General features: G+C 38.6%; 1 protein-coding gene and 1 pseudogene across 1 annotated transcript in view; both read right to left on the bottom strand.

Annotated features, from left to right (window-relative positions):
* LOC101644566 overlaps window positions 1-2,224 on the bottom strand; it is a 6,323-nt pseudogene extending 4,099 nt beyond the window's left edge.
* A 191-nt stretch (window positions 2,225-2,415) lies between these two features.
* Window positions 2,416-15,751, bottom strand: part of CEP192 (centrosomal protein 192) — a 117,981-nt gene continuing 104,645 nt past the window's right edge. The window contains exons 34-41 of the mRNA XM_045298291.1: window positions 14,722-14,827; window positions 14,099-14,309; window positions 10,044-10,123; window positions 9,776-9,871; window positions 7,066-7,185; window positions 6,487-6,608; window positions 2,947-3,073; window positions 2,416-2,478 (exon numbers count right to left, since the gene is read on the bottom strand). Of these exons, the coding sequence (XP_045154226.1) occupies window positions 2,416-2,478; window positions 2,947-3,073; window positions 6,487-6,608; window positions 7,066-7,185; window positions 9,776-9,871; window positions 10,044-10,123; window positions 14,099-14,309; window positions 14,722-14,827 (925 nt within the window). The remainder of the gene's footprint in view (window positions 2,479-2,946; window positions 3,074-6,486; window positions 6,609-7,065; window positions 7,186-9,775; window positions 9,872-10,043; window positions 10,124-14,098; window positions 14,310-14,721; window positions 14,828-15,751) is intronic.

The following is a 15,751-nucleotide window of genomic DNA, read 5'->3' as shown; positions in this document are numbered from 1 at the left end:
GATAAAATAATAATTTATAAATTATCAAGGGTTCATGAGGGAGGGGGAGGGGAAAAAGGAAAATGAGCTGATTCCAGGAACCCAAGCGGAAAGCGAGTTTTGAGATTGATGAGGGCTACGAATGTATAAGTGTGCTCTACACAATTGAGGTATGTGTGGATTGTGATAAGAGTTGTATGAGCCCCAATAAATGATTTTAAAAATAAATAAAAACATTAACATAAAGAAACTGGCACAAAAGGGTATGCATATATATTTCTATCAAATAAAAACAGGAAAATGTAAATTATGAAGTCTGGAGTTACTGTGTATGCACCCTTATGCTTGTATTGTCTGCAAAAGCAGGCAGTTCTCTACCTAAAAAGTCAGCAGAACATCTTTATTATTCCACTCCATTTAACTCAGGCAGCATACTGCCTTGCCATATTGCAAACTAATAGTCCCATTACTATCAACAGGGCTATGTGTTGTTAAGTGTTCCCAAATTCTTATGAAATTTTACCCCAAACCTTGAACATTTTGTTTATATAGAGGTATGTAATAAGTGGTCTGTGTTTACAACCGTTAATCGGGGGAAGGGTTGCTTTTGTCTATAAAACTTTCTTAAAAGCTTTAAAATATATCTTAGTTAACATGGTGATCAAGACTATGTTACACTTTGTGATGACACAAACTTCACAGTATTATTTTAATTTTTTAGGACACACGCCAGTACACTGGGCTAGAGATCTGGAAAAGTTTAATTATTTCAAAACCTTTCCCTGGATTTAAAGAACACATTCTCTTCTTTCTTCTTTTAATTTTTAAAGTCTGGGTTATTTCTCCAAATGCCTTATATCTTATTTTCCCATGTCAAAGCTAAGTATCCTTAAAAATAAATAAATAAACCTAGCCCTATGGCATTGACTAATTATAATTTTCCCCTTTATGCTAATATTTCAACACTAAGAACCTAGTATAATTTTTAATCTGAAAGGTTCTGTAAAGAATTATTAAAACTAATAACATGTCTCAAGATGGAATCCAGTAGATTCCATTACAAATTTCAATATGGAATATAGGACTGTTTTATATTCAACTGAGAAAGTACTTTAAAACATATTATGATAGACCTATACTGTTGGCTTTAAATTTACAGATACTTGGAGCAAAACTGGAATGCATACTCTGGACATGTCATCAGGAGGGAACAATTCCTAGAGAATGGTACCATGATTGGTAAAGCAGAAGGTCAGCAAAAAAGAGGAAGACCTTTAGGAATTGGCACCATGGCTACAAAATGGGCCCAAACACAGCAAGGGATGTGAAGACGGCGCAGGATTAGGCAGTGTTTTATTCTGTTGTCAGAGTAGCTATGAGTCAGAGCTGACTCAGTGACGTCCAGTAACATGGAACACTACCAGCAAGATGTACTATGATTAATAACTGCTTTTCTCTCTCTCTCACACGCACACAGAAATATATATAAAACACAGTGGAGTCAGTGACTAATCATATCGCAAAGGAACAGAAGAGCAAAAATATATTCACAGAACAAAAATGGAGTGACTGGGCACTATTCTAATAGACTACTAACTGCTCTCAACAATTCTCTTGTCACTAACATGATCACCTTTGTTATAAGGGAAGGGAAGGGCGTGTAGGAGAGAGAAGCATGAAGGAGGAAGGGTAACAAGTGAAGGAATAGTCCTCAACCTAAAGAATTTCTTCAACATGGGGTAGTGTAAATTCATACTGGCCTTAGGGACTTATTAGTAAGGCGGTCCTAGACGGTTTGCTCCAGTCTATGTTCTAAAAGAAAATCTTACAATAACTAAAAGGTCTGAGGGCTCAAAAATAAAGTTAAAATTATTCCTCAATATCAAGTCCTACATTTTCCTATTAAGTTCCAAATACTAGTGAAAATCTAGTTTGCGATTTCAACTTAAATGTACATCATATGTGTAAAAAATTAGCAAGAACAGTAAAAAAAAAAAATCAAAGCTCTGGCTGAAGAACAAAACAGAGCATGTGAAGAATGACAACTGGCAATTATCCCTGTGTACATTTTCCCAATCTGGGAAAGGTTCTGTTGTAATTATTTAAAATTTAAATCCTTCAGTACCAATCCTTTTAATACCAAATCACAAAATAATGAGGGCTTTATATTTTTATATGGCAGGAAAAATCTGGGTGTTAAGAACATTAACATACAAAACTGTGTTCGATTTTTGGACAGCTCCATGTTAAAGTCGCTTGTACATAATCGGGAAACGTGCCTGTAGGCGCTGGTGAGGAAGACAGAGGAGCTGTACAAAGGGAGATCCTTATGACCTAATCCCCAAGAGAAATCTCTAAAGGCTGAAATCAAAAGTCATGAACTACTAGAGAGAACATTTTTACTTAAGGAAAACTAAAAAAAAAAAAAAGAAAAACTCACCTCAAAGAATATTTTGAATGTTTGATGTAGAATGGCTCCCTGGGACTTATAAACTTCAACTAAAATTTAATAAGAAACACTTTATGAAGTTATACAGGTAGGTTATGTTAGTATATATAAAATATGCCAACTACTTATTTAACGATTCATTTTATAAATTTAGTCCAACAACATTAGGTAAGATATTCATGTGCTGAAAATACATTTAAGGAAATTTTAATATGAATATATTGTAGTTTTGACCAGAGTAAATGCTATCCAGGAAAAATTCTGGTACAAATGAAAGACTTAAAAAATTAACACGTGGGGAAAAAGTTAATGATTTATAAATAATCCTCTATTAATAAAGGATGATTAACATCCTATGAGTTTCTTTGTAAATACAGTACTAAAGGCAATTTAAAGTTAATCCATGATTACAACTTAAAATAAGTTATAATCAAAAAACAAGTTTTTATATTAGGAAAATATTCAATATTCAGTTGAGTACACATTTTTTAAAGCCCATAGTAACATTTTCAACTTACCAAATGTGTAATAAATGAATTATTTCGCAAAGTGACTTTTACTGTTCTTGACTCCCCAACTGTAGTTGGCAGAAACTTATATACATCCTCCGGGGCATAAACTCCACGGCAAGTTAGGTCAATCTGCCTGCTTTGGACGATAGATTTAAAAGTGAACTAGCAATTTAAACTATTTTGTATATTAAATCATTAATGGCTTCTTTAACTTGTCTGGTTTTTCACAACTTAGTTTAAAATATCATTTTGTAGGTTTTTAATTATTATTGTGAACTGGGTGAGGGTCTATAGAGTAGATTATTAGTTTTACATTCACAATTCAAACATATTTTGTTTCGCCTCAGTAATTTCAATCTTCTCAGTATGACATTACTTACTCCACTTCCGCCCTGTGGGACTATCTCTATTCCTCGTTAGCCCTTCTGAGCTTTCCCTTGGGCTCATGCTGCCCCCGTTAGTCTTAAAGAGTTGATTATCCTCAATTGTGCAGACCTCACTAATGTTGTTGTTCTCTTTACAGACCTGGCTATTATTTGGGTGAAACTGAGTCACAGGAGTAGTTTCTGTTCCAGATCTGAAAAGGAAGGGCCCATAGTCTTTGGAGTCCTGCCAGTTTCTATCTGATCGCGGAGCCTGTGCTCTTGTATGATTTGAGTTTGTTCCATCTTTTTCTTCCACTCTTCTAACGTTATCTTTTTCAGAGCAGTTGGTAGTGGTAGCTGGGTCTAGTTTTTCAGGTCTCGGAGTTGAAGGCACTGGGTGGTGTTTGCTTGGTCCATTAGTCCACTGGACTAATCGTTTCCATCCATCTTTTTTATTTTCATCACTCCTCTTTTCTCTGGGTGAGCTTGTACCTCACATGATCACTAACGCCCTCATTCACTACTCAACCCATATGAGATATTGAACATTGTTTTTGTGAGTGATGTCATACTATCGACCTTGGTGTTCCCTAAGACTGAGTCCCTAGGCCCAACAACATATTCTCTCAAGGTGTCTGGTTAACTTTGTCCCCTGTAAGCTTCAAATATACAGTTGCAGCAAAGGTAAATGACATAAACAAGTATCCTGTCAAACCTATATATTTATAGGTATACGCCCACTCTCTGATCATTACCTGTTCGGCCTGTGTAAAAATAATGTGGTGGTAACTAATCTAGTTTATATGGAGATATACTGAAGAATGCAGAAATGACATTACCAAAAAGGCTGGGTACACCATACCACAAGAGAAGAAACAGCTACACCCCTGTAAACCCTTTCCTTAGAGTCTAGGCTGTACTGAAAACAGCCACCTCAGTTTAGCTCTTTCTACCTGGACCCCTCACACTGTAATGCTGCTGTTCTTAATTTTCGTGGGAACACAGATTACTCTGAGAACCTGATCAGCATTTGATGGTAGTGACACTTTTTCCTGCTTGGGCCTTCTTTTAGCTGCCCATCAATCTGACCTCTAATGGTGTTTCATCGGGTCTCACCTGGACCCCCCCAACACTGGACACACTAGCTTTCCCCGTGGCCCTTTCTCTAAGCCCCCTCACTCTACTGTTGGTGGATTCAGTGACTTGAATGCACACTAAAACGACTCCCAGATTTCTCCGTTAGCACAGATTTACTCTATGGATAATACTGATTTAACTAATGCACAATTATCTCCTATTTCTCTGGTTGTTGCAAAGATACTCCACAAACAAAAAACCTAAACCCATGCTCGTTCCCCTCAAACCCAATCCTTCCTTTGTATTTTCTATTTCAGGGAGGATACCTAGGAGTCAACTTTGACATCCCTCTTCTCTCACATCCCCTTATCCAACCCAATACTAAGCCTTTCCAAACTGTCTTTTTATTTCTACATCAGAATTCTCACATCTATTTTTTTTCCTTCTTAAAAAATTCCTTAGCCCTGGGTGACTCAAAAATAGGCTTCTAACTTGTTTTGTCATATTTACTTTTACCTCTATGTAACCAGTCCATCTACACCCAGGAAGGATATTTTTAAATACTCAAATCTGATCATATCACTCAATGGTTTCTAGTGACTCTAAGATAAATAGCCAAATCCTTATCCTGAAATAAAAGGCCCTGCTTGGTCTGGACTCTGCCCACCAACTTCGCCAGGCTCACGCGCTCTCCTCTCCTCTCACTTGCTCTGCTCTGCGCCTAAGTCCTACACATGGACAGCACCGTGAAAGCTCTTCCAGGCAGCACGGATCAAGCTCCTCGGTCATGCACTATTTCTTTTGTAGCACTTTCCACAGTTTATCCGGGAAGATTTTAGTGTGGCTTTTAGATTGATGCGGCTTTCTATTCCCACAGAGAGTTACAGTCTTGGAAACCCACAGGGGCAGTTTTACCCTGCCTGACAAAGTCACCATGAGCTGGAATGCACTTGGTGGCACTGGGTTTAGATTAATGTAGCTCCTTCTCTGAGAGAGTCGAGACTACACTGACTCTGCCTGCTCTTTGACCTCTAGAATCTGGAATAGGCATTCACCACCTAGAGATGAATGAATGAATGATTAATAGTATGGAGAAAGTGTGTGCTATGAAAAAATACTTTAAAAAACTATTCCGATTTCTTCCAAAATACAACTCCAGTCTAGTTGATCCTCAGTACCTATGGGTTCCTCCAACCATGAGTGAGTCCCACCAACCAAAGATAGAAATATTTCAAAATTAGAAAAAGCAATGAATAGGTTAATGGAACCAGTTGTTAAGGGAAGCATAGATCAATTCACATAAAACTTAAGTTTTATTAGGTATTACGGGTAATTGAGATGATTTAAGTATGTAAATTATATGCAAATACTCTACCATTTTATATAAGGAACATGAGCATCTTTGGATTTTGATATTCATGGGAGAGGGTCCTGGAACCAATCCCCTGTGGATACTACAGAACAACTGTATTCCAACAAATGACCAGATTTATATTAAATTCGGCAAAGATTTCAATAGCAGTGGGTTTGCTTTTTAGATTTTAACTGAGTAGGCCAAACTCAAATCTCAATGGGAAAACATATAGTTTGAGATTACATATAATGGAATACTCAACACTACATATATATGTATATATATACATACACACAAACACACACACACACACACACACACACACACTCAACACCACATTTAGTGAAAAAATTATACTAAGTGAAAAATGTCAGACCAGAAAGTACATACGTGTGTGAAAAATTAAGCAAAACTAATCTATAGCATTGGCATAAAGACAGAGGGGTTCCTATAGAGAGAAGCATGTAGGGTGAGAGAAACTGCAAAGTCAGCAGTTTGAAACCCGTAGCCGCTCTAAGGGAGAAAGATGGGGCTTTTTGCTCCCATAAAGAGTTAAAGTCTCGGAAACTCACAGGGCAGTTCTACGCTGTCCTAAAGGGGAGCTACAAGTTGGCATTGACTCGATGGCAGTGAGTCTGTTTGGGGGGTGAGGGGACAGAACCATATAAAAACACTGAGCATTTCATTGAATATAATTATACATCAATAAAATATTGGAAAAAATTACTAAGAATGAGAAAAATAGCATACCCAGATATAACTCCAGAAACTTCAGATATAGCTTGTCTCCGGGGCCTAGTAAAATTATCTGTCTTAATGAGGGTGTCTGTGGAAATGCATACACTTTCAGGCTTACTTTCTCCTTTGATACTCTGTACAGACAAATCACAGGGTAAAAAATAATAATTACTCCAAGAAAATATATGGACATTTATCCACTTGAAAGATATTATTTCCTGGCAAATTTTTCAAAAGGAGATTTAAATGATTTTTAACTTGCTGCATCAAAAGCACTATACATTGCTTTATCCAGTTTCTTACAGTCTGTTTCTCTCTCACACACATATATTCTCTGTCTCCCCCTCTCTCATAATTCTGTCAAACCTGGGTTTTTTATGAGTTGTGTCTACAACACAGCCAACTCAGACCTCAAATATGGTGTTCAATAAAGACAAACAATAAAATTAAGACTATAGGCTATCCAGCAGAAGTGGTGAACTTTAAAACATTACCAGGAAGGTACCCTGCAGTTTCAGGTCAGTTTTTCATACCAGTGTGACACAGTTGTTTTAACAGATTAGAGTGATTAGATTTCAGGGCAACACTCACCTGACCAGAGAGCTGAAATCTCAGTGTGTGCTTCATATGGGAGTCTTTCAGAGGATGACACTCAAGATCCCAAAATTGGGCATAATTCCCTTCATCTCTAGGCAAAAACATGATGGAGACCTACAAAGCACATATCCAGTGAATCTATAGACAGTGAAGCTTACATGCATACACTTTTATCACCAATTCAAGGATTTGGCATTAAAAAAGGAACAAATAATTAAAGGAATGAATTCTTCTACCTGGCTAGCTTTGCCACTAAGTGAAAAAAATATTCAAATGATTCTATGTCTCGCAGACATAGTGAATGCTAAATTTCTATATAAAATATTCCTCAAAATGTATAGTAAATGTAGTTTTGTTTTGCTTCCCTCAGAGCAAAAAGATACTAGTGTTGTCCCAAGGAATATCTAAATGAGAAAAGTCACACTCCAGAAACATAGGCCAGACCTTGCTGGATTGCCATGTTTAGGGTACCTTCTCCTAGCCATGTGATCATGAGAACAAACTTACTGTCACTAAGTCTAGCACCCAGAGGTCTAGAAAACAACCATTCATGGTTGGACTTGCACTAAACAGTGAAATATGAAAGAAATTGATAAGCATTATTGTGCATCCTGACTTCAGGATGCCAGTCAGGACTAATAGCTCCTATCACACAGCTCAGTTTTGTATACAACCTGCACATACACAACCAAAAGAAGCTCCCATTTGTTACTCTTTTTTCTTTAAAAGAAAAATCCTGTTGTCTTTCGGTCAATTGTAAATCATAGTGACACTTGGGAGGTCAGAGTGTAACTGCTGCATAGTCCTTCTACAGCTGTCATCTTTACAGAAGTAGATTGCCACATCTTTTTGCCAAAAAGTAGCTGGTGGTTTTGAACCACTGACCTTTCTGATTGTAACCAATCTGTTAACAAGCAGAAAACAGAAACAATGAACCCAGCAAATAAGTACTTAAGAATGCTGGGAGAATTAAGGCAAAAGGAGGATAACAGAGGTAGGATAAAAAAGGATGGGGATTGACATGATTGCTTAAGACAAAATGGGTGCATAAGAAAATGTGAAGAAAGATGATGGTGCCCAGCTATTAGGAGATATAGCATCTGGGGTCTGAAAGGTTGGAAGTTAAACAAGTGGCCAGCTAGCAGGGAAGCAACAAAGCCCACAACCAGCCTGTGTGATCATGAGGTGTTGCTAGATGGAAGCAGGCATCAGGCATCAGAAAACCCAAAACAAACAACTGAATTGATGAGAACAATGGGGATCAGAGTGGAGGCCCAAAGCCCATCTATAGACAATTGTACATCCCCTCACAGAAGGGTCACAAGGAATGGACGAGCCAGAGAGGGTGCTCTATCACACCAACAAAGCACACACATTTCTCTAGTTCTTTAAAGCTTCTCTTTAATGCTTATCCCCCACCCCCACACACACTATCATGACCCCAGACTACCTCACAAATCCTACTAGACTGGAGCATGTACACTGGTACAATTAAGAGCTCTCCACACATGGAATCCAGGACAGATAAACCCCTCAGGAACAGTAATGAGTACCAATACTTAGGTCTGTCTAAATAAGATAGGCTGGATGAACAATCTGGAGGAGAAAACAACGGGACCAACAGTTCCAGGGGGACATGGGAGAGGGGAGTTGGGGGGAAAGGTAGTGGTCTTAACAAACCCAGGGACAAGGGAACAACAAGTGATCCAAATCGGTGGTGAGGAGGGTGTAGGAGGTCTGGTAGGGCGTGACCAAAGGTAGTGTAACCAAGAGGAATGACTGAAACCCAAATGAAGACTGAGCATGATAGTGGGACAGGAGGAAAGTCAAAGGAAAAAGAGGAAAGAGGTAGGAGGCAAAGGGCATTTATAGAGGCCTAAATAAAGACATGTACATATGTAAATATATATATGAGGATAGGGAAATAGATCTATGTGCATATATTTATAGGTTTAGTATTAAGGTAGCAGATGGACATTGGGCCTCCATTCAAGTACTCCCTCAATGCAAGAATACTGCTATTAAATTGGCATTCTATGATGCTCACCTTCCCGACACATTCGCTGTGAAAGGTTCTTTTTTTTTGCCAACCAGACCTTCCTCCCAGGAATTATTTTCATAAATGTGTTATGATAGTACTACACTGTCTTAATTATACAGCACTACAGTATATATTGAAATTTTAAAATATGAGTCCTATTGTTTGTCTTTTACAATACTGCTTTGACTATTCATGGCTCGTTTCAATTTCATGTGAATTTGAGGATTGGCCTTTCCCTTTCTTCAAAATAGGCTGTTGCTGTTTGATAGGAATTACACTGAATCTGTAGATCACGTCAGGTAGTAGTAGTATGGTAACAATATTTTTATATAAATAGATAACAAACATTCTATGGCTATTAATCGTTGTTTTAACGATGAGACCCCTGCCCCAGAAATTTTTATAAAGACTATGTTAATTTTTCCCCATGTTGTCAGCCCACGAGAGATGAATAACTTGTGTTTTGGTCAGCTGACTCTTTTTTTCATAGCAGGACTTCCTTGCTACAGGAAGCAGTGCACAGATTTAAATTCTGAAGTAAGCATCTTCTCTTGTGGCACCTTCCCACTCCGAGTAGCACTGGTCTAAGAAAAACAAGCTGAATGGCATTGAATCAAACAAGGTACCCCTGGCTGCCTAGCACCATGTCCTCACAAGACTCACCTTCTGAATTCTGTGGCTTGTCAACATGCCGGAAATTGGAGTACATTTGAATGCTGCGTATGTAGCTCTAAACACAGCCCCACTTTCATCAATTCCCTGGAAGAATCATTAGAACAATCACAGTAAAACACAGAGAAAATTTCAACTAAATGAGTTGATCAGTGAAATAAATAATACTGCCAATATTTTCTTATATTCAATTTTTTAATACCCTGCATAAAGATTAATTATTAAAATGAAAATATTATATAAGACAATTATCTCTGACCTTGACATAAGGGGGTGCAAAAGATGACAGATGCCACTTTACGTCTGTGTTACCGTGGTTCTCAAATTCCAGGTAATTTTCTACAATCAACACATGTATAATATTTAAAACAAATCTTAGAGACAAAGTAAATAAGCAGAATAATGTGATAGGGCTCATAGCATACAATTTAAAAAAATACTGTCATCAGATGTCTAAAGAAAATCAACAGGCACAAGAAAGGGACGAGCTAGCCAGGGTGCAGAATAGCACCAAAGAAACACACAACATTCCCCTAGTTCAATGGTTCTCAACCCTCCTAATGCCACGACCCTTTAATACAGTTCCTCATGTTGTGGTCACCCCCCCAACCATAAAAATTATTTTTGTTGCTACTTCATAACTGTAATTTTGCTAGTTATGAATCGGGCACCCCTGTGAAAGGGTCGTTTGACCCCCCAAAGGGGTCGTGACACACAGGTTGAGAACCACTGCTCTAGTTCTTTAATGCACCCCCACCCCACCCCACTATCATGATCCCAATTCTACCTTACAAATCTGGCTAGAACGGAGCACGTACACTGGTACAGATAAGAGCTCTCGACACATGGAATCCAGGACAGATAAACCCCTCAGGAACAGTAATGTGAGTAGTGATACCATGAGGATAGGGGGAAGGGGGAGACAGGGGGAGCCAATCACAAGGATTGACGTATAACCCACACCCACAGGGGGATGAACAATAGGAATGTGGGTGAAAGGGCAACAGCGGACGGTGTAAGATATGAAAACAATAACAATCTATAATTGATCAAGGATTCACGAGGGTGGAAGGGTGAAGTGGGGGAAGAAGCTGGTATCAATGGTTCAAGTAGAAAGAAAGTGTTCTGAAAATGATAATGGCAACATATGTACAAATGTGCTTGATACAACTGATGTACGGATTGCTGCAAGAGGTCCCAATAAAATGATTTATAAAAAAGTTCAACAGGATCTATAGTACTTTTTAATGAAATTTGACAGGCAGCCTATTTTGGAGTTTATTCTAAGATAATGGGAAGCTACTACAGAGTTTAAGCAAAAAGATAACAACATGATTTATATTTCTAAAACTGGCTGCTATCTAGAAAAGAGACTGCAAGGAAGTAGGAGTGGAAAATGAGATGTCATTGCAGTAGTTTGGTTACAATGACTTGAATCATATGCAAATTTGGGATCTACTGAGTCATATGAAGATTTGAGATCTACTGAAGACAAACTTGTCTACTCAAGACAAAAGTTGAAAGGATTTGCTGATGAGTGGAAGAGAGGAGAGAAAATAAGTGGGCGATAAATTCTATATGTCTTGATAAATAAATGAGCAGAGAACTGTCATTTATGAAAATGGGTAAGAGTGGCAGGTTTTTGTAGGTAAAGCCAAGGGTTTTGTTTTGAGCATGTAATAAGGCTAAATTATAAGCTATCCAAACGCAAAAATTAATTTAGACACCTACAGAGATGTACATTATAGCTCAGGGCTGGGTTAGAGCTATTAAGAGTAATTAAAGTCATGAGACCACCTGAACCTGCTGAAAGAAAAGGCACCAAGAAGAGGGGAAAAAAATAAAATAAAATAAAAAGAAAAGGAGAGGGGACATGGACAGTTCCCAAACTGGACCAGGCCATCTTTCACAGTTTCAGAAATTAGCAAGAAGATCAGCAAAGGAACATGGGAATGAGCATTTGGTTGCGACAAAAACGGAGTTGGTATATGAACTAAGGAGGAAAGAGTGTTCTATAGTATCAACTGGTCAAATATACAAAGTCTGATAAAACGGGCCCCTGGATTTGGCAATTTTCAGCTAGGCCACCTACCGTCAAAAGGAAAGCAGTGAGCAAAAGTCTTCCCTATGAAGGGGTATAGAAGGGGCAGCAGTAAGGATAGGTAGGCCAAGAGGAAGGCTTCCCTTAAATGGTGACAGAGGGGCTTATGTGTGTGTTGACAGGAATGCAGCAAGGATGAGAAAGGAACCGATGACAGGAGAGAAAAGTGACAACAGCAGAGTCATCCTTGAGAAGGGAAAAGCAATGGGATTAGGGTCCAAATTAAGGGATCAGTCTAGAATGGGAAGAGAAATTACTTCTATATTTGCAGTGATGTCTGAGGCAAAGTCAAGAGCTACAAAGGGCAAGAGGAGGGGTAGCAAGCAGAGGAAGAATGGGAGATTGGATTAGACTCAGTGTTAATGAACTGTGCTGGAAAGTGAGTAATGAAGAAATGTGCTAAGGAGACCTGGCAAAGAAACATAGTGTAGGGGCCATCTGAGCTCTATCCCCATGAATCTTTAGCATGTATGGTTTGCTCTACCAATGCTCTACTGCTAGAGTAGAGAAGACAGAGTTGGTAGATATTTGGGTTTAAGCAGCACTGGGATTTGCCATGCAGGAATAGAGAAGGAACGGGATACAATGAGATAAGGGTGTTTTTGAGACAATGACTTTAACAACAAACCACAGAAATCAAGGAAGGGTTCAAGAGAAGTAGGGTATGGGCAGGGCGTGGTAACAAAGTGTGGTAAGAGTATGGTGGGGGAGGAGAGCAGGAGGTAAAGTAGAATGAAAGCGCGGGCATGAAGAGTGATGTTTGTGGGGTGGGGAGATGGCTCTGAGTGACAATGAGGATAGGATAGGGCAGGTGGAGTGGGAGTGACAGTCAAGAAAGGTGGAGGAGTGGGAGAGTAGAGCAGGATGATGGGAGGGAAGTGGGGTGGTAGCGTGGAGTGACAAAACTGGGTGGTTGGTGGAGAATGTAAAGGTAGCAGAGTCAATGCATTGGAGCTCGAGTGAGGTAAGAGAATTGCTATAATTCCTGTGAGTGAGCTGAAAAAAAAAATGCAGGAGTGAGGGGGTAATGGTCAGGCAGTGTCAGGTCTGAAACTGAGATGCAGAATACAATACAGCTGTTGGTGATGAGAAGGTCAGCATATGGTCATGAAAGGAAGGGCCTGAGTTGGGAAGAAAATGAAATTAATGAGAGACTCAAAGGGTCAAGAGATCCCAAATCTTTTCTAAAGGGCAGGACCTCTTGTATAATCCAAGTCATTTAGATTGAGCCATCAATCAAAAATAAATTAAAAAGAAAGAAATCATCTCGGAAGAATATTAACTAAAATGTATTGAATGCATACTAAATAACCAACACATAAACCTTCTACATATAATTGCATTTCATCTTCAATGCCCTATATGGTAGGTTTTAATTACAAGAGTCATTTTACAAATAGAGATAGTAAACAACTCTATTTAAACTCTCTAGAGCAGGGGTCCTCAAACTACAGCCTGTGGGCCACATGCGGCCCACTGAGGACATATCCGGCCCACTGGGTGTTTGTCCCCCTTTGGCTTTTTCACTTCAAAATAAGATATGTGCAGTGTGCATAGGAATTTGTTCAGTTTTTTTTTTTAACTATAGTTCGGCCCTCCAGCGGGTCTGAGGGACAGTGAACTGGCCCCTGTTTAAAGTTTGAGGACCCCTATTCTAGAGCCTCGCCTCAAAGTCACATCAGTAAGTGACAGAGTCAGGCATGACTTACTTTTCTTCTCTTCTTCAGCTTTTAACTTGCTAGCAATTCGGTTAAAAGATTTGGTCATTTGGGGAGGGATAGTTCCCACTCTCAAAGAAAACTTGAAATTTACTAAATAAAAGTGCAAAATTTTCAAACTCTCTCCAAACTATTACATAAACTCTCTCCAAACTAAACAGGTCAATGACTACCTGTTTTGTTTTCTGAAGCAGAGGACGTTTACACTCCTCACTAATTGGGAGCTAAGAAGACAGCACTAGAGTCAATTTATCAGGTGTCAGATGTTTCATATCCATTGCTTTGTGCCCATGGTGCAGAGCAGAAGAAACCATTTCCACGCGGTAACTCTGATGGAAACAGATGGCTGAGTCTTTCTCCGGTAGAGTTAGTTGCTCAATGAATTACAACCACCCATCTATTTCTCTGTTAGCAGCTAAGCACTTAGCCGTTAAGCCATCCCCTGCTCCTTAATTTATCAGTAGATATTTGAATCGCAGTTTTGTGATAATATACCTGAAGTTTCACCAGGTTCTGTTGGAGGAAAAGTAACAGTGCTGTTTTTTATTTCCACTTTTGTGGAAGGTGGTTGAATTATGGATTTCACTAAGTGACGGGCAGAAAGCTCAGGCCCTGACGGGAGGATTCCAAATTGGCTAGAGGCCCAAGGAGTGAAAGGACCCTCTTGTTGGGTCAAATCTTCTTGAATTTGAATTTTCACAATTTTCTGAAATAAACCAAAGAAAGAGTATGATACAAACGTAGCCATAATTTTTAAAAGAAATAATATTTAAAATAATGGTAGGGAAAAGTAATATCAATCAAATGAAACAGATGATCTTCTAAATCAGAGCTTCTTCCATTCTCAAAATGACGCTTTTACTTTCTGTTCTCTCCCACCCTTCTTTAATTTTTAATCAGTAATGGCTTCCAGGGTCTACCTCCAACCAAGAGAACGAATTCGTATCATGAAAAAATAAACACTGTACAAGTGCTATCTTAAGATAAATCTAGTTCATTGAAAAACAACAGATGTATTATACCTTTTTCTGGCTTATAAAATGAAAGTGCTAATAAGAATCAAAATACTTAAGGGTAGGAGCAATGCTACTACAAACAATTTTTTTTAAATTCAATACCTTTTGTCCATTGTCACAGTGTATATAGATCAAACCACTCCATGGAATCATTGAATGCTTTGTGGATAAGGAGGAATTAGGACTCACAAGAATTTGTAGTTTACTCCTTAAAAAAAAAATTAATAATGAAAATCAAGTATATCTCATGTTTTAGTAGCAATACCCACAAGAATTATTTCTGCTAATGACCCTTTCAACATGAAAGGACAGAAGCAGTCTTTGGCTCCAACAGCCTCCTCACATAATCTCCCCACCCTTTTTTGCTCTTGCCTGAATGCCTTAAGTGACTAACAAAGAGCTGAATGCCATAAACCTACAGGCAAAACTCCCGTGAAAACAAACCATGCCACAGAAATATAATTTTTTAAAAGCACTTAAAAAAAATCTGAAGTAAAAACCAACACCATAAAGCTCTTAGCTCCTAGTCACTTGACCATAACAAATGAGATGGTCCTGATGGAAGAGACAGGGGAAAAACCATTTGTTGAAAAGAGTCTGAGTGGCAGGGTACAAAATCAACAAACAGAAATCTATTGGACTGCTCTACACATCAGACAAGGTCAAAGAGACAATTAAAAAGACAGTACCCTTTTCAATAGTCAAGCACAAATTGAAATACCTAGGGATATACCTGACTAAAAAACGAAAGATCTGTATGAGGAAAACTATAAAACACTACTTCAAGAAATCAAGAGTGACCTCAACAAATGGAAGAATATCCCATGCTTGTGGATTGGCAGACACAATATAGTAAAGATGTCAGTTCTGCCCAAGGCACTATATAAGTTCAATGCTATCCCAATACAAATACTACCATCCTTCTTCAAAGAATTGGAAAAACAGATTAACAACTTCATATGTAGGGGGAAGAAATCCAGAATTAGCAGAGAACTCCTCAAGAAGGACAAAGTGGGAGGGCTTGCTCTACCTGACTTTAGCACGTACTATACGGCCACAGTAGTCAAAACAGTGTGGTACTGGCATAATGACAGATACTCAGACCAATGGAAAAGAGCTGAAGACCCAGAAA

Source organism: Echinops telfairi, unplaced genomic scaffold, assembly GCF_000313985.2.
Source record: "Echinops telfairi isolate 266 unplaced genomic scaffold, ASM31398v2 ScPeMD7_4;HRSCAF=17, whole genome shotgun sequence".
NCBI lineage: Eukaryota > Metazoa > Chordata > Mammalia > Afrosoricida > Tenrecidae > Echinops > Echinops telfairi.
The sequence above is the reverse complement of the archived record's forward strand: the minus strand, read 5'-3'. Positions and strand labels throughout refer to the sequence as shown.